The 19,870-nt window shown below is 40.7% G+C and overlaps 1 protein-coding gene across 1 annotated transcript in view; it reads left to right on the top strand.

The window, feature by feature from the left end:
• Positions 1–3,113: 3,113 nt before the first annotated feature.
• The window catches only part of LOC123030154 (dual specificity mitogen-activated protein kinase kinase 6-like), a gene marked incomplete at its 3' end in the record, with an annotated part of 33,480 nt that continues 16,723 nt past the window's right edge, over positions 3,114–19,870 (top strand). The window contains exons 1-2 of the mRNA XM_044443809.1: positions 3,114–3,174; positions 16,025–16,091. Coding sequence (XP_044299744.1) covers positions 3,147–3,174; positions 16,025–16,091 — 95 coding nt within the window. The remainder of the gene's footprint in view (positions 3,175–16,024; positions 16,092–19,870) is intronic.

The raw sequence follows: 19,870 nt of genomic DNA, 5'->3' as shown, positions 1-19,870 counted from the left end.
CCCGCAAGTCTATCCAGAAGGATACCATGGTCGATGGTATCGAAAGCCGCCGAGAGGTCCAGAAGAACCAACAGGGATGTACTCCCCCTGTCCTTCTCCCTGCACAGGTCATCACACAGGGCGACCAAGGCAGATTCAGTACTGTACCCGGGTCTGAAGCCGGACTGAAAAGGATCCAGATAATCAGTTTCATCCAAGAGTGCTTGGAGTTGTCCCGCCACCACTCGCTCCAACACCTTGCCCAGAAACGGGATGTTGGCCACAGGTAATTAGCTATGGGTATTGAGATCAAGAAAAATAATTAAAGTAATTCTGTTAGTATGATAACATGTTGACCTGACGTAGGGTGGAGATACCTCAGAATTTGGGCCACATACACTGCCAAAAATGGGACAACTGAAAGACCCTTCTTGGGTTTGTTGGCTTGGGTGGTGGGATGACAGTCAGGCAGGCATTTATGTTTCCTCTGTTAATCAGTGAAGGAAGCACTTACACACTGTTGCACTTTCTCTCTGTGACCATCTAGAGTCCTAACAAATATTCTCTGCTACATCTTCTGGAACCTTCAGGTCAGGTTGCCACCAATGGGTACACACACAGAACACTTTTCCAGAGATCCTGCACATAGGAAGTTCCCGTGCAGGCCAAAATGAAGAGAGGAACTTTACATTGTGGAAAGGGGAAAGTAGTAATGGAAGGAACAGAATTTAAGACATTTAAGCTGCTACCTTTTTGATCATAGCAAATCTTGTTCACTTCTATTCATCCATATAAACCTTCTGGCTAAAAACATCTCCCATGTTGCTGAAAACTTATCAGTTATGAAGAATTTGTTTGTTTTCTTAATTAAAATTCTCTGCAAGACATGCAGTATTACTTTGCAAAATACCTGCATATAAATCCTAAAGTACTTGCTGAGCAAAGTATTTATAGCACTTAAAGCAAATAAACCAGCATCCCAATAAGTAGAAGTTTGCCCAAGTGACTGAAAGGAATAGATGCCCTTTTCTTTTTTCCTTTGTAACTTCAGCTTTTATTTATTGAAACACCACCTCTATTTACAGTGGCTCCAGGCTTCACCAGATTTTAAAGATTTGAAATGTGATGGTTCATGTGTAGATTTTATGTATAAATTCTTGTAAATGTTGCTTCCCTGCAAGGAGAGGAGAATTTAATTTCCATGTTTGCTGATATAATCTGTGTAGATCTGGTTTGGAGATGAAGAGCATCGGATGTCGAATCTCGGGCAAGTGTGTATGCTAAACACTAGAACGATGAAACGACTCTCGTAGCGGTTTGATTGAAAAAGGAAATCAATTGGAATTACCAGGATATGAGGCCTATTGAAGGGGGAGGAAAAAATGTGCCAGGACTTGTGCTATTTGGTAACAGCCATTCCCTTTAGGGACTGAATGATTAATGGAGAAGGCATCTTTGCAGGATTTCCTGGCTTGCACTGGAGGGGTGGAGTTCTTATATAGCCAACTCATGTCTGTAGGTTATTGATGGACAATTGGCTGTCAGGAGCCATAGCATAACATATGTTGCAGTGAGATTAGCTGAATGTCAGGAAGTAGTAATTGTGGCTTATAGTCCCAGCAGGGAGGTGGGTGGGTGTGGAATCTGCTGACCTACATTTGTTGACCCATGCATACTTTCACATCAATTAATTTTGTAAAGCATCTTTGTCTTTCTGTGTTGGACATTAGACTTTGCACAAGTCAGAGCACTTAAAAAAACGAATGGCAACAAGAAGAGAAAAATCATTCTGTTGGAGCTGCTGAATGCACAAAGACACTAGTCAGATGGACAGTGAGATCAAAATCCAATGATGTAAAGGGAGCGCTACCCATCATTTGCAGAACTGGACAGGTAGTGCTGCCTTACCATATTAATGGGGATGAGGAGACCAGTATCGTCTGGTCAGCAGTGTCCTTGCATCCCAGTCCTGTTGACTGGCCCAGCCAGATGGCCTGTGTCAGATCGGTTGGCCTATATGAAGTTGCCTCATACTGAGCTAGACCGCTTCCAAAGTAACTAATAGCAGGCAAGAGTCCAGCCCTGCCTGGAAATGCTAGGGATTGAAACTGAGATGTCTTTGCATGTACACCAGATGCTCTTCCTTTCTGCATGTACAGCTGATGCTGAACCATGGTCCTTCTCCAACTTGAACCTGTACTTCCAAAACAGACTGAAGCCTTAATCCTATGCTGTGATCTTCAGCAGGGAAGTTAGACTGCTCCCAAAATGCATCAGAGAGTAACTGGTGTAGTCTGTGTTCAGTAGGTTTGCTCCCAAATTGATTGCTGTTGGTTCTGTCTTGAACTTTTGGGTATGGTGTTAACTCAGCAAATCAGAAAACACTTTTGCATTTATACCTCTCTATGTTATTACATTGCACTTGAAGCATTTTGCACATATTTGTTCCTAAGACAAGATCAAGGCAGGAGAAATACTGTAACACCTTTACATGGTTAGTGTGGGAAAACAATTGGCTTGGGAATGGAGACTGTATTATTGAAGCTGTGGGATGGGTCTAGGGCTGCTGCTTGTGAACTTTTGCTGTTGTGTCATCTTAACTGTGTGCTTCAGTGCTATTGTTAATTTCAGTTTTGTATTATTTGCTGCCTTAAGGACCTGCTGCTTGAAAGCCCAGGATACATATTCATCAAATAAACATACAGCTTTAAAAAACAAAACAGTTTTGCTGTCCTCCCAAGCTTTGGTCCCCTGCCTTCCTCCTTGCACATTCAGGCTATACTTTGTAGAACTCTGAACGTACCATTGAACATTGCTGCAGCCAGTTGTTTTCACGAATAACTGGATACCACTATCTTTAAAGAGAGATTAGCAAATTGACTGAAGTGCTTTATGACAACATTATATGCCTTTTTAAATTTTGGCACCCTGGGTGTCTGTTTTGCAGTAGCTCACTGGCAGAACTTCTGCTTAAAAGTGGTGCGAGCTATGCAGTGCACCAGTTCTGTTTTTTTCATTAAGGCAAGGAACGTGACAAGCTCAGAGGAAAGGAGAACAAGTAATTTGTCCACATGATGTTTTCTTGCTGCAGTGTTTCTTGGAGAGAGGATTATGAGGTGAAGACTGGTTTGGCTGATTGGACTGCAGTTACAGGGACACATGCAATCATGCCACCCAGTGTTCTTCTGCTTTCAAGTAAGCATTGAATTTTAAAATTGGGAAGTTGGACCAAGACTCCAAAGTTCCACTTTGGTACACAGATCTAGACTGTTCCCAGATCTCATACAGCCTTTTTGGACTTGAGTGGAGCAGTGTTCTTCTGAATGCTCTTCCATATCATTGCCCCTTGACCTGTAGAAAACTCACAGATCGGGGAGAGGGTTTTGCATTTAGTCTACTCCCTGCATGCTAGTTTTCTGTACACAGGGATTTTTTTCTTGCACAGTGGCATATGAATTCTCCACCTGCAATTTAGTGGTGTCTTCCAGGAGGACTGTACCTCATGTATAACTGTCTGTGCACCCCTCTAGCACCTTAGCTACAGCATATGAGGCAGAGTAAGCTTTATGTCTAAGAGATATTTTTGAGTTGCTGCCAGTCAAGGTAGATATTACTGAGGCTTGGAAGATGGTATGATGTTCTCAAAGCTAGCCATCTATATTCTAATCCTTGGTGCATTCTGGTAATTCCTGGAAGTAGCATTGCGATGTATTCCACTCAGCATGCATGCATTAACAAACTATGACTATAACTTTAATCAGTATCTCTAAATTACAGCTGCAATGCTACATTCTGGAGGTTGCAAGGAGTGCCAATACCACCCAGGGTTCTTGAAGTCCAGAGTTGGATTGAAAATGGACTGCAGCTTTTAAGGGCTTGCTGTATAAACATTTGGGATTAGAGAAAGTGATCCTAGAGACTGCAAGCAGAAAGCCTTGGCAAAGTTCCCTTTGAAAAAAGCAGGGCCATCATTCTCCACATTTTCAAGGTTTTCCTTTCCTTAATACTCAAAGCTAATTCATGCAGAGAAAGATAGTTCATGCCTGATCCCTCTTACTTTTCCCAGGATTACATGAGCGGCCCTGTGGAGAAGTAACAGTGTATATGCTAAGACTTCCTAGATACACTCCTAATATGCTCTAAGGTTGTTGCTAGCTTTCTTCATGGATTGAAAGGCTATAAATTTCCTCAACCATGATGTTTGCCTCTCTCCCAGTAGTATGCATCTGCAAAGCCAAAATTCACTTGGTCTCATACTCAACAAGATGTTGCCTTTAAGAATCTCTTGGAATGTGTATAAACTCAGGTGGGGGGTAATAAGCACCTCTGCTCTACAAATCAAATACTTAAGGGCCACTCTTGCACTATTATTTCATTTCATTTCAATTTACATTTACATTTCTATCCCACCACATAGCCCTTTGGTTTCTCTGGGCAGTATACAAATTCAGTATCTCAATACCTATTAAAACAGTATAGTAAAATCCAAGATAAATAATACATAATACCATAATGAAAAATACAGTATCAAACATAATAGCAAATATCAAACAATATCAAATATTCAACAATATAAAGAACAGTAAAATAACAATAATAAAGCCACAATAAGCCAAAATTTCAAGAGGACTGCATCTCTGCATTAAACATGAATGATTCTGGCACGATCTTTTCTTGAGCCATTCTGTTAATCTGTTCTTTCTTCTCTGCCTTCTGCCTTCCCCCTTCCCCTGGATTTTTGCACCCAGCTCTTCTGGTAGTCCTGCTTTTCTTTCTTTTCTGCACTGGGAAGTTCACAGATGCATGCACCAGGTTGCCAGTGGTTTACTCTATGTGTCAAGAACATGGGAGAAAAGCCAGCATTGTTGAATCCATATCCTCAAGAGTGCCCCGTTAGTCATCATCTTCTTATTTCTTTTCTCCAGCCTAATTTTTCTTGTGCAAGTGAGAGATGTGGCTGGGGATGGGATGGTGTTTTACCCTTTACCCAGAACTGTCGAGGGCAGCTCTGCTCTCCCATCATTCATTCTGGGGTTTTCTAAAAGACAGCAGGAGAGACCTGTGCTGCTTCTCTCCTCTGCAAAAGCCCACGTTGAAGTGAAAGACACCTTCCTCCTTGAATTCTCTGCAGTTCCTGGAGAACTTTATGCAGGGCATCCAGAGCAGTGGATGTATCCAGTAGTATGGAGGAAGAGTTGTCATTGGTGGCTGAATTTCTGGCCCCTGGTAATAGCCTCAGCCTGGGAGGAGAAAGGCTGTGTAGGAAGAACAATCTAGGCCCTTTCTGTAAGTGTGTCACCTCTGATTTTACATTGGCATTGCTAGGTTGTTCTTTGGAAGCTCCTCTGTGTTAAAGCATATGGCTTAGCCTAAGCATGAATGGGCAGCTTGTTATATGAAAGCAAGGCATGGGAGGACTATACCATCCTAGTTTTTGCATGCTTGAATTGATCTCAGGTGCCTGGTAATGAAAAGGCCTATGGCATTTGCCCTATGCTTGTATTTGTTCTCTTTCAGAAATGTATTGGGTCCTTATGAGAGCAGTGGAATTCACATGCAGTAGTCCTGTGCCAGGCTCTTTGGAGAGACAAATGGCTGTTTTGTCTCATAGTTTATTTTATATGTATATGGATCTGAAGATGTGGCCAGAAAAAGCCTTTCCTTAATGACTCCTGTTTAGTCTAAGGATGGTAAATGTTTGCAAATGGGAGCTGAAGGAATGCAACAGGTCCTTATAGCCTTGGCTAATAGGAACATAAGACTCTTGCTGGAACAGCCCATCTGGGCTGCATCCTGTTTCAAATAGTGGCTAGCCAGATTCTTCTGGGAAGTAAATCAAACAGGTTATTAAAACAAAAGCTCGTGCCTCTTCTTCTCCCCGAACAAGTATTTAGAGATGCATTGCTCTGAATATGAGGATTTATTTTTAATTACATTTCAGTATGGCCTAATAGCTGAAGCTCTCTGAGTGGTTCATAGCAATTAAACTCAGATAAAATTAATTTTGTGTCCCTGTGCTGCTTTTTTATATAACAACCAGATAACTATTATTGTGGCTCTTATTATTTATTTCTTCTACTATTCAACTGAATGGTTCTCAAAGTGGCTGACAACAGGTTACAGTAACGCAGATCCCCATCCCCACACATGCACAGCTGAAGGCTGGAGCCAGACTGGTGTACTGCCTTGCATTTGATTTTAAATCTGCAACAAATAAGTCTTGCTCCCATTTGAAGCCAGTGACCATCATCACACCTTGAGGCATCACATTCTCCAAGTTCTGTCATGAATCTAAAGGCAACTAGTAGCCCATTAGTCATTTCTAGAGAAACAGTAGATGAGTGTTAATATTATGTGAAAAGAACAGACGTTTTCTGTAATGTCTGCTCCATATCACTCTTAAATGTTTGCCCCTCTATTGCTGAGGAGATGATCTGGTGCTCTCTGGATGTTTTGGACTACCACTCCCATCAGCCCTAGGCAGAATGGTACATGGTGGAAATTTCAGGCATTGTAGCTCCAAACATTAGGAGGCCACCAGATTGCATACTGCTGCTTTGTGATGTCCCTCCATTTTTATTCTCCCTGTGTAGCTTTTCTGTATCTTATGTTTCTTCCTTATCACTTTTATTTTAATGGGGCAACCAGAACTGTATAGCTGCACTATATTCACATAAAGGTGTCATGCAGATCATTTTAGTTTAGTCCCATTTTGAATCTCTGGGCCTAGCTTTTTTCCTTTTTCATGGCTGTTCTGCATGCTCTGTTTTTGTTGAACTACTTAGACTAAGATCTATTTTCTAAATAGTCACCATGAGTCCTGTGAATTTGGATTTTATTTGGTATGGTTTGGTTTATTTGGGGAGGTATTCACAATGACCATTATTTTGCATTTCCTTAACTGAACTTCTTTTGTCATTTCCCTGCCCTGACATCCCCAGTCCACCCTGTTTGGAGAGGTTTGTTTTGGAGTTCTTCATGGCCTACTTGAATATTCACCAACCAAAATAGTTTGCTTATATTCACAATTTGGTGGATCGCTTCTCCCTCCAGCCCCCAGATTAGTATGGTGGCCTTCCCCATACAGATCTGTGGAGTATTCCATCACTTGCCTCTTTCTGATGTGAAAAGTATAGTGTGGATCCTAACTTCCCTTCTGTGAATAGAACAGACGTCATGCAACAGAGCTTCCTGCCTCTCTCTTTCCTTTGCCTTGTTGTCCACTCTGCCCCTGTGGATTGCAGGGCAGTTTGGAGTGGTATGAAATAAGTTGCAGGGGGGTGCTACAGATGCAGCAGCAGGAGGAGGGACTCTCCTCTCTCTCTTGTGAATGGGGAGGCAAATTAGAACCCAAGCCACTGTATTTATTTCTGCCATCTGGTGTCTGCTTTTTAATCAGTTAGCAGTCCATAAGAAAGCCTGCCCTTTTATCCAATGACTTCTTAGTTTATCTGAGAGCAGCCTTTGGTGAGGGATTTTAAGAAATGTGTTTTCTAAAATCCAAGTATAGTAGACTCTTGACTATCCAGCTCATGACTATCCGGCTTCACAACTATCCGGCCTCTGTACTATCTGGCCTAGTTAAAAAATAACTATCAATGAACAGTAAAATAAGTTTAAATAATTTTTGTAAGAACTAAGCCTACGCTTTACATTAATGTTCTGTTTATTTTGAAAGTGTATGTATTCATACTGTACAGTGTACATGATTTTATGTTTCCTGCAATTAAGTTAGACATTACAAAATTTATCTTAAAATGTGTACAATATTTTTATCCTTGGGCTTCCTTTTTCTGTAATAAATTTTTAAAACATACAGTACAGTACAAACATTTTTAAAGTACTGGCCTGTACTAAGAGGTCAGAAAATGTGAAAAGAGTGGGTTTTGGTATAAAAAGGGGTTTTTTTTAATGGCATGGGTGGGGTAGTGAGCATTTATAGAACTCTGGCCTATCCAGCTTTTTTGTTATCCAGACTGCCCTTCCACCACATCAGGCTGGATAGTTGGAAGTCTACTGTATATGTCTGTGCCTGCTTGGGTCAGTGTGGTGATGATGGGTACTGTGATGCTCATTAATACTCCCTGTCCCTTCTAATTTTAAAATCTATTTTAAAGAAATTGCTGAGTAGCCCAAGTGCTGCAGAGCAGGATGATGTTCTTTACATGTCTACTGTCTTCATCTCCCCAGAATGCCTCTGAACAAGGGATACGTGAGAATTTAGTTCCTCCTCACAAATCATTCAAACATATCCTGTTTGCATCCCAAAATAAGTACATAAGTAGAAATATAATTATTGGAAACGTTGTAAATTCCTCAACATGCATTGATGTTTACCCATTTTCACTCTTGGGTCCAGTTGTTGAAGGCTGGGTGGCAACGGGAGGGAAGGAGGAGGATGCAGTAACTTGGGGGCAGGGAAGAATAGAGGGACCAGGGCAGAGGGAGGAGGATGTGGATGGGAAAGGTGAAAAGGCAGGCAGGGAGACAAAAGAGGACAGTTTGGGTACAGGTAATATGATGCAGTACCCAGGAAGCAGGGGAAGAAAGGAACAATGGGGGTGGGGAGAGGATCCCCCAAGGAGAGGCAGGGGATAGTAGGGTGGAACAGCATGGATGGTGAGAGGGAGAAAGTGGTTGACAACAAGGGTCAGGAAAGAGAAAGGGCACAGACTGTGTGTGACAGAGATAGACAGGAAGGCTGATAGTGCTAGAACAAAAGAAGATGCATGCACATAACCAGAGAAAACTGGGATCTAGTAAAATGAATTCTTGTGATTTCTTTTGCAAAACTACTATCAAATCACTTCTGTGCCTGCAAATGCATTCAATGATTTTCCTGGCAACCCTTGTAAAAACCTTGAAGAGCCATATGGATCTAAGTATTTGGCTCTATGAATGTATGGATCTATGAATTTGTGCTGCGATGGTGCCGATAAACTCTTGACCTGTAATTTTTACTTTGCAGTCTATGAACAGCAGTGTAAACTTTATTTTAATTGTAGTTTTGAAATGAGCTAATAGAAAAATAATTTGAATTCAAGAGACTTTCCGTGTGTGCATAAATATGTGGGCACAACCTGGGGATCCAAGGGAGGAGAAAATTTACCCAGGTTCCTAAAGTTTGGGGACTCTAAGTTTTCTGTATTGCTCTTATTTACATAAATTGACATTCTAAGAAGGGTGGTTATAAGATTCTTGGCTACTGGAAGAAAATGTCAGTGTTACTAAGGATTCACAAATACAGCACTTGCCAAATAAACTCTTGTTTTTTTCCCTTAGATGCCTAAGTAAATAAAATTATTCTTACAGATTATATTTTCCAGGTCTTTTAGTTAATGATTCTAGCACAGCCAAGTTAATACCTGTTGTGCTTGTGCCAGTGTCATTAAAGTAACAGCCCTGGAAAATGATCTGTAATGATGGTCTCATTTTGAAGGCAGCTCCCCTGCCTGTAGGGCCTCCTGCAGTTTAGGAACTGCCCCACTTGTTTTCCAGCCCATTTCTCTGTGAAAATAGGTTGGAGCATTTGGTTAATAATATTTTTGTTTCAATCAACAGAACCTTTTAGTCTGCACCACAAAACCAAAATTTGACTGTCTAGATCAGATTATGAAGTCTTCGAATCCCACAAAAGACTTTCAAGGCAGCCAGATTGTTTTTGGTGCGACCCCACTATTTTTTCTAAGCTGACAACTGTTGAAATTTGGACATTTGAGTGAAGGGAAAGCCATTGCTTTAATCAGGGGTAAGCAGTCTTTTGGGGCTGTGGACACATTTGGAATTTAGAGATAATCCTGGAATACCTGTGCAAAATGACTTCCATAGACAGTGTTGCAAAAAACAACCTGTTGAAAAGACTGGGTACCAGGTTGAGGTAGTGTCAGAGCTGCAACACACTAAACTTGTTTGAACCTGCAGTTTTCAGCACCAACAGAAACCTATTTCAGAGTAATATACAGCTTTGAGGAGGGAAATGTTATCTTTTTTAAAGGTGGGGGCAGGGCACCTTGGTGGGCACCAAGAGAGAATCACTGATGCCCACAGGCATTATGTTGCCTACTGCTGGTTTAAATATATCTGTTACAGCCAGCTTCTCTCCTTCAAGTCTGACTCCAAATTTAAGTTTGCTAATCTGGACTGTACATTTTGTTCTGCCCTGACTTTTTAAATGTTAATCCCCAGTTCATCTATTGAACAATAACTACATCAAAATAAACAAAGATCTTCCAGTGACTTGGGCTTCCTAATTGCTTTAGTGTGTGAGGCTGCCAGCCCCTGGATTCAAGTACTTTGGTACCTGGTTGGAGTGAAGGGGAGCACCTAGCACTAGCCTGATGGTTGAACCAGGGGGTGCAGAGTCGAGTTGTTTTGGGCAGGATGGGTGCAGGGCCAGTGTGAACCCTGTTTGCATATTCATGGTAGCCTTTCCTAACTTGATTACCTTCAGGTGCTTTGAATTCCAGCTCCTACATACCACCAGTTATTGAGGAACTTGAGCCAGAGGTGATCTTGCATCCATCTTGCTTGAGGAATCCTGCGGGCTTGCCACCAGGTGATCAGAGTGCTGAACTAGATAGAGCTTTGGTCTGATCCAGCATGGATTTTCTTATGTTCCTGGCCCACAGCCAGTCAGTGGTCAAGGATGTTGAAAATAGTTGTCCAGCACTTAGGCTCACAACCAAACATTTTAAAAAAATAGCTCTGCTAATATGAGCCATGCTTCTGAATTTTGAACGTTTTAATTTGGGGTGCTTCGTATGAGAGCTGGTATGGTGATGTGGTTAAGAGTGCAGGACTGGGACTCAGGAGATCTAGGTTCCAGTCCCAATTCAGCCATGAAGCTTACTGGGTGACTTTGGACCTGTCGTGGACCCTCAGCCTAACCAATCTCATCAGGATGGTTGTGAGGATAAAATGGAGAGGATGAGAACCTTTTAAGCCTCCTTGGGTTCCTTGCAAGAGAAAGAAAGGTTAAATGTAATGTAATAACCATATGTTCATTAATATTCATGGCAGAAATGCACGTGTTCACTGTAATGCACATATGCTTAGTATCTTAGATAGAGAGGGCAGCTGATATAAGTGGGGGTAAAGAATGGCGATCTTATGTTTGTAAAAAAAAATAAAATAAAAAAGAGCTCAAACATTCCTCAGCATTGCTTTCATGGATCTTCCATTTCTCTGAAAGGTCAAAACCTTTCCAACCTGTTTTAGTGGTCCAGGATAGATTTAAAAAAATTAAATTGGGTTTTTTTTTTTTTGGTTTAAATTGAATTAGTTTTAATAAAATTCTTTTTCAGGAAAAATCTAAAGATAATTTTATGTTTAAGATACATTATAGTCCAAAGGTTATTTATCATAAAATAAAGATTAATTTTTGATTATGTCGCATGAGTCTCTTGTCATGCAATGTTTACATTTCTGGTAAATGAATTCTATTTGCAATGTCATGCTCTTCCAGAAGTTTCTGTAAGATTATTGGGCAGTTTTTCTGTTTAGAAGATACTGTCACAGATGCTTGGTTTTACAGTTCTCAAAGCTGTAAATTTGTGTCTGCAGAAATCACATGCCTCTTCTGCACAGCAAAATATTATAAAATAAGCATACAGAGTTGAGAAAAAAGATCTTAATCCATTGTTGCTTTTCATATCTGTGTAGACAAAATCAACCCCTTACCTCTTAAGCACTACATTTTTAAAAAATGCAATGAATACAAGACTGTTGGGAGTGGAATAGATCTGCACAAGAAGCCAAGTGTGAGGTGGGCAGGGCAAGCAGTAAAGAAGAAAGTGAACCCTTTTGAGCAGAATACTGCATAAGTCTTTGGATCTTTTTTGTGTGTAGCCTGAGGTTTATCATATTATACTTCTCCCCTTGGAAGAGAAAACCTTTAATGGTAGCAGGCTGTAAAAGAGATCCAGTTTGGGAATATTTTAATGAAGTTACCTACATGTAAGGCAGGCATGCCTGCAAATTATGTAGAAAATCCTGATTTAAATCTAGCCTTATTGACTAGTCCTGTAGTGGTCAGTAAGAGATACTGGAGCGTCATTGAATTAAGATCAGCTTGAATAGGCCACAGGACTGCCTGTCTCTCCACTGTGGGTGTGATGCTGCATGTCTCCAGCTGCCTTGTCAGTCATGACTGGCCTGGGATTCATCGCACAGTAGCCTCTTGCTGAATTTATTAAGCAGGACAAGCTGAAGAATGTGTGAGCGCCCACAAGTGTGTGTGATTGTGTGTGGGGCTGGGGAGGGAAGACCTCTTGCTGTTCCTGCTGCCACAGTAAAAAAGGCATGGAGCCAGCCAATACGCAACAGGTGTTAAGTGGAGGTCCTTGAGTTTCCTTGGAGGCACGTATGCAGGTGTTAAAGACACATTGCTGGAGAAGGGGTTTTGTTTTTTTTAGTTTGGCGACCTGTCAGCGTTGCAGATCAAAATATGACCAAATGCTTACTTGATATGTCCCCTCCAAAACAGTGTTGCCTCTTTTCACTTTTAAAGCAACTGTTTGCTCAGCTCTCAGTGGCCTTAAAGGGCACATATGAAGTTGCCTTGTACTGAGTTTGAACTTTGGTCCCTTTAGCTGGATATAATTGACACTGACTGGCAGTGTTCTGGCAGGAGTTTTCCGTCCCTACCCAGAAACACGAAGGGAATTGAATCTGGGAACTTCTGCATGCAAAGCATGGCCTGTATCTCTGGGCTGCATCTCCTCCACGAACTTTCAAAGCATAATGGCAGAGGGGGAATGGACCACCTACTGTTTACAAACACACTTATTTATTTCAAATTTATTTATTCTCAAATTAAATGCCACTCTGTAGCCTGACAAGACTATACTTATATGTGGCATGCATACATGGCTTGGTATCCTATACCCAACAGAAAAATGCTTGCTGACTTGCTATTATAAATCTCTCTAGAAAACAATCACACAGCCGGTCTAGAATGTCTGTTAGTTTTTATTCTTAGATCAGTCTTCCCCAAACTGGTTCTGCCCAGATATGTTAGACTGTAATTCCCATTCATTCCGGCCAGCATGGGAATTGCAGTCCCAACACACCTGGAGTGCATTAGGCTGGGGAAGGATGGGCTTTGATTGCAAGTCTGCGAACAAAGATGGCTATAAATAGCAAATATTAATTGCATCTAGACTCAAACCTAGAAATGAGAGTTCAAATACTGATCCAGGGCCCTGCTTACTTAAGAGCACATGTGCATTGTGTTTCCGTACGGGCAAAAGCTTCCTTGTTTGTTTGTTTTAATGGAGCCAGCAGCTTCAGCAAAGAAAAAAGAATCAGGCACAGAAAAGAATAATCTGTCATGAAAAGGACTTCCTTGGCAGGTGTGGAAACTCTTTGTATGCAGTGGAGCATCTGCACAGGTAAAAAACTGAGCTGAATTCATGGCAAGCCTTTCCGCAGCAAGGTGAACTGGTTTGCCCTGGGCTCTTCCATGATAATGAAAAGTGTTGATAGGTTGCCACAGAACTGTTTAAGTGTTGGCCCTGCTGGGGTGGGTGAGACAAGTGGGCAGTCAGGGTTCTGCTTCAGAACAGAAAAGTGCTGGGTTTGCTTTGACTTGAACTGGGGTAGGGTGGCAGGGTACAGTGGCTCATTTTTGCTTCCTTGCATGTTTTCTTTCAGGAGTTTTGGGATGTATGTTCAAATCTTTTGTCTGTAACCCTGGAAACTAAGATCTGAACTTACAGAATGAGATCAAAGACATGATGTTTTCTTCCTAGTATCGCCTTATTGCGGCCCTGTTAGGAACATGTTGTCCTGTGCTGTTTCTAAAACTCCCATTGTTACAGTTGGCTAGCTTTTGTTTTTAAAAGGACTTTCTTTCATTTCTTCTTTCTGTACATGCTTTAAGCTTGTGCTCCCTGGCAACATGTAATTGTGCTAGTTGGGCAAATTAAGGTATGTGTTTATAGAGTGGCACCTTTGCTTTTCCCAACCCAGACATATTGTAATTGCTGGAAGCAACAGACTGAATTATGAGAGAGGTATTTTTAACAAGGAAAGTAATTAACTAATGTTGCAATAGAGACCTAAGAAGATGGGGTATCTCCCATCATTTTTAAGTCACTTTAAAAACAACAACAACCCTCCCTCCATATTTATAAGAATAATAAAGATGCTGCAGGAAAAAAGTCATGCTTTTTGATTTTGTTCACAAAAGTACCTGATGGTGGTCCAGGGATGTATCTTGTGAAACGCATATATAATCTAAGTAGACTTGTAAAATGCTCTTTTTGTTGAGTTGGGGAGGGGAAATAGATTCATGTGATTGCCAATGTTACAAGAGCAATAACATGAAAATTGTCATTTAACTGCTACAGAGACAGATGCAGTGAGAACACCATCCAGTCATATTCTTTGGATATTTTTCTGAGGATATAGGCAAACCTCTTGAAGGACTGAGGCCTAGCACTTGCATTGGATCCTTGGCAGGTGCTGTGATTTGGTCTCCAACAAAGTCTGCTGGTCACTTGTAGTGGCGGCTTGCGCCTTTCAGAATTCTGTCCTGAGAGTTGAATAGCTTGCTCCATTGGCAGCTGCTTTTAAAAGGGCTTTAAGAATTATATTAGTTATCTCTGGCTAAAGTTTTCCTGGATTGGCTCTTCTTTCATATTTACATTAACTTTATACACCATTATTTGAAATAACATTTTAATTTAGCTGCCATTTTGAAATGTTTTAAATAAATAAATAAAGCATAGAAATGGTTTAAATAAATAAATAAAGGTGCTTTCTAATTTTACTGATTTATATTGTCAGCTACCTTGGGGAGCATCTGGTCTTGAAATGTAAGAAATCTATTGAAGAAATCTATTCAATGATTTAAACAAACAAACAAACTTCCCCATTTGAGGTCAGCGTCATAGGTATTCCATGTTAGGGAGGGAAAAGATGGTGCATGGAGAATAAGTTGAAAGCAGGCATATTTTGTAACAGGCCACGACGTCATCACTGAACTTGGGGCACATCAGCCTCCAGTTTCCTGGCTTTGAGGAGTTTGATCCCATGGGTGATAGCCCCAACTGTGACCAAGATTTCCCCCTTTTCTTTTTAGTCTGTCAGTTCCTATGGTTTTTTAAAATATATAATTACTGTGTTGACAGTTCTATCAGCTCCCCTAAGGTTTTTCAGTCTATGGATGCCTGCAGCCAGAGTTTAGTGGTTGTTTGATGCTAAAATAATGTTCTGTTTGCCTGGCCTGGCTTATTTACTCTTTTGGCTTGTGCCTTATCTATCTGCAAGCTAAAATAGTGGAGGCTGATTCAGAAGCCTATTTTAACACATTTTAGGTTAAATGGATTTATAAAAGGGTTTATCCTATCCCTGTATAAACAATCACATTGCATCGCGACCTTTGTGTCTACCTGTAGAAGTTCACACCCTCTATCCAAACAACCTAATTTCTGTACTAACAAAACTTTAATTTTGTCCTGGGGATAAATTCTTCAATTCATGCAATTTAAAAAAGCACTTAATATGTTGCTTCAGTTGTGAGTTCAAAATATTCTGAGGTCAAAAAGGGTATGGGAGGAATAGGACAGAAGAGTCTGAGCTATTACAAATGACAGGCCCTATACAAAAACTCTTTTGACTGTAAGACCTGCTCAAGCATCCAGTATAATTTCCAGGTTTTCCACATAGATCACCTGTATAATTTCAGCTCTCCTTCATATCATGGAAAGCGACAATCATATTTTCAGGGAAAAATGACCATGTCAGGAAATCAGATCACTCTTCCACACTGAGTGCAATATTGAGAATGTGCAGATGTGTGCCTAAACTGTTTCTTGCATCTATTAGAACATGAGATCCAAACTGAATCTGAACAAAGGAACTTTATATTTTGAATATAAACTTCAAAATATAATTCTGCACTGTGAATATTCCAGGGGAGACCTGACTGGTGTTTATGTCAAATTAAATCAGACTCTACAAACATGCCCTCTGTTGCAAGATGTGACAAACATTTAATGAAAAACCTTTCTAAACATCTTTCTGTTACTTTATTTTGCAGGCAGGAAGAAAAATCCAGGGCTGAAAATTCCTAAAGAAGCGTTTGAACAGCCGCAGACAAGCTCTACGTATGTGTATCTTGCAATTACACTTCGGTGGGGTTAATGTGGGAGAGGGTTTGGCTTATTAGGCAGCCATTTTTTGTGGTCCACCAGTGCCCTCCCCTCACTTGAGTCTTCAGACACATGCACAGAAGCCTTCAGAAAGTGGGAGGTGGGGTCATCTGTTTGTGCAGGGTATGGGGAAGCAAAGGAATTCTTTCCCGCTCTAAAGGAGCTTCACTTCCAAGAAGGAGAGCAGAAAATAAGATTTCTGCATTAGGAATCTGATTGGTGCCGGCATCTTGCTCATCAGAAAGCTTGGTGCTCACGTCCTTGGCAAACTTATGAGTGGATTTGTGGTTGCCAGGATTGAAGCGACTGTACAAAGGAAAGATTTGTTCATAGAGTTGACTTTCCGTAGTACAACTACTCATTCAGTTGACGTTCAAAGTGGGCTGGGATGGTGAAACCATGGATTATTTCTGTTTTCCCTGGTGTTGAAGGATAGAACAGTGAGCAATTGTCCAGGTCCTCTAAAATAGTGAATCTAAACTAAGGTCTTATTCTGCGATTACAAAAGTACCTTTTAACCTCTTTTTACTACTTCTGGTACTTATAAAGAGTTTAAGGGGACAAAACAGAGTCATTTTACAAATGCATACACTAAGCAGAAGAAATCTGGCGATTATGATGTTAATAGGATAAGGAGTCTGGTTTAGATTGATTTGTTTAATTTAGAAGAAAGAGTAATGATAGTGGTATAATCACTAACGATGACTAATCCAGGAATAAACAACTTAGTTGGACCATCTAGATGTTCTGGACCACAGCCCCCATAATCAGATCACTGGTCATACTGGCTAGGATTCATGGAAGCTGTAGTCTAATACATCTGGGGAGCCACAGAACCAGCGCTGCATGTGCTAAGATGCTTTTGACCTGCTTTTTCTAATGTCATGCCTGGATGCATTTGAAGGCAACCATTTTCATGTCTTTTTATAAGAACCTCTTGCTTTGGTGTTTGTTAACCCTCGGGTGCACCTAAGACATTTCTTTGGATCGTGACTATAAGCTGCTGCATTGAAGCAGTGATTCTCAGGTTGCTGGCTTGTTAACAGGTTATCAGACAATTCATCACAACCGGATCTTGCCATTTATGCCAAGGCAGTATATTGGGGGAATGGCATGTAACAGCTTGTTGTTTTGACTACAGCAGTCATAATGAACAAAGCTCATATTCCTTTTGCCACCTTCTCCCGTCTTTTTGAGTTTGTGCTATGTCACATTAAATAATTTTTGAATCTGTTCTTGTCTTGGAAACTGCACTCAGCATTATTCTTGGAAGGCAGTCTATTGCTTTCAGAAAGCATGTTTAGATTGCAGGCGCAGAGAAATAGATTCTCAGATCCTCAAAATCTGCTGACTTCCCTGTTGCTTGAGAGTCTGCTGACAATTCATTGGGTGGTGCCACAGGCTTTCGGCTTTCTTCATGGTACCAAGCTATAGAGTGCTTGTGTCAAGTTGGCCTCTCTCCAGAATTCATCCTGTCTAGCGCTAGACTTATTTTCTCTTTCACGTGCTTTGCTTCCTTCAAAAAGTGCTCTGTGAATTCTGCCCTCAAGATTAAGCATTTGCAGTCCCCCCTCTCCTTCTTTCCATGTCAGACAACAGAGCATCCAGCCCAGTGAAAAGAAGTTTGATCTCCACCACAAACCTGATGTTGCAGATGCAGTCAATAGGAAGGCTTGCAAAAAATGAAATTTCTTTTAGCTTTTAATTTTCTTGTGGAAAGCAATTTTTCTTCTTTTTACTCCTTTCCTCTTTGATCTTTCAAAGGGCATTGCCTACATCATCAACTGATAGAGATAGTTGTGTCTGTGGTATTACGGAGCCTTGTGCCTGGATGCTGGAATAATAATACTAAATCTGTGAATAATAATAGAGGAGTATATTGGATTGAGAAGACATTGCTTGAGTATGGAAGGATTTTGACTTCAAAGAGGAAGATGCAGTGCAAATTCTGTAGAATTCTCAGACTCAAGTGAGAAGTTCAGAGCTTAGCTTCTTGGACTGGTGAAGACTTAAGTTAGAGCCTTCAATGAATTAATTACCTGCTTTTCAAATAATTTAATTGATAGATTATATTGATACAGGTAACTTTTTGAGGTCCAAAGGCATCACTATTTATCTGTTTATTAGATTTATATTCCAGTTTTTTTACACTGAACTCGGAGCAGCTTACATCATTCTCCTCTTCCTACTCTCAGTCTCATCCACATAAGAACAACCCTGAGAGGTAGGTTGGGCTGAGAATCTGTGACTCTCTCAAAGTCACCCAGTTGGCTCCATGGCAGAGCAGGGACTGCAACCCAGGTTGCCTGAGTCCCAGTTCTATGCTCTTAACCACTATACCTACACTGGATTTCTACAGCAAAATGTGTGGCTGCCACCATAAGCAGACCATGATTGTCTTCAGAGCTCTAGTGCATCGGCTCTCCATAAAGACCGGCAAGGTTGGCAGGCTCCAGTCTTATGACTTTTCCATTAGTTGTCTTACTAGATATGGGAAACCCAGGGATGCTCATGTTTGCCCAAGTTCTTTCAACTGCTCTTCAAGGCTCTGTTTGCCTTAGTCCCATTCTTGTTGGCCGTCTGTTTTGCAGTTCATTCAAATGGTATAATGGTAAAAATGGCACCAATTTTAGAAAGTTGTGTACTTTCTGGTATGTTTTTAAGTTATTTATTTTTCAAAAAATTTAGACCTTTAAAAGTACATATTTTTAAAAATCTACATTTTGTGAACATAAATGCATATCTTGGAATTTTCAGAAATTTTTGGAGAACCTATGTTCCCATTTGCATTTGTAATTGTGAATGGAGTATTTTGAGTTATTTGCAAATTAAAACAAAATTTTAAAATATCCTTAGACCCTGTCTTATGTAATTCCCCTCTGAGAGATATATGGATGATGCCATATATTGCTTGAAAAACAGCTAATAAATGACTTAAATTAGTAAATCACATGTCTAGTAACTCTCTTCCATCCTAGTATTTAGTAGAACTCACCTTGCTGTGAGTTCCTTCTGCTTTGCCATGGAGCCAGCTGGGTGACTTTGACCCAGTCACAGATTCTCAGCCCAACCTACCTCAAAGGGTTGTTGTATGGATGAGACAGCCGTGTACATTTTCCCATTCCTGCTCTTCATCATTGTCTGCTTATGGTGGGAAATAGACATACAGCTCCAGTTTTCAGTAGCTGGTCTCTTTTTACCATAATGCCTATGGGAAATTGAAAGAAATGTAAGCTAACTTAACTGTTTAAAACATGCAGGAAGGAAAAGACATGCTTAGGATTAAAATTGGCAACACCAATACATTCTGTCAAAAGAAAAATGTTTAACCATGTTATTAAACACTTTATTCAAAAGAATGCCACACTGATAAAAGTCAGCAGCCCACTTGTGTGTGCAATGTTAAGAAGCGATTTCAACAAGTTGTAGTGATTTAAATGACTTTTAAAGGGGATTGGATAAATTCACAGAGCAGAAGGCTGTTAGTGCCTATGAGGCATACTTGCGATATGCTCTCACCACCATGAGAGGCATAATGGTTCTGTTTAGCAGGTGCTGGGGAACTAGGGCAGGAGGGTCTTTTTGCACTGACTGGCCAGTGTGAACAGCATGCTGGACTAGACAAACCTTGGTCTGCTGCTGCATGGCTCTTCTTACACTTCTATGAGATACAGCAGGCTTTGCAAGTTAGCTGACACACCAGATACATGGGACTGGATTTATTTGAGCAATTC

This window comes from Varanus komodoensis, unplaced genomic scaffold, assembly GCF_004798865.1.
Source record: "Varanus komodoensis strain SLA01 unplaced genomic scaffold, ASM479886v1 scaffold424, whole genome shotgun sequence".
In the NCBI taxonomy this organism is placed as follows: Eukaryota; Metazoa; Chordata; class Lepidosauria; order Squamata; family Varanidae; genus Varanus; species Varanus komodoensis.
This window is presented reverse-complemented; position numbering and strand designations above follow the sequence as displayed.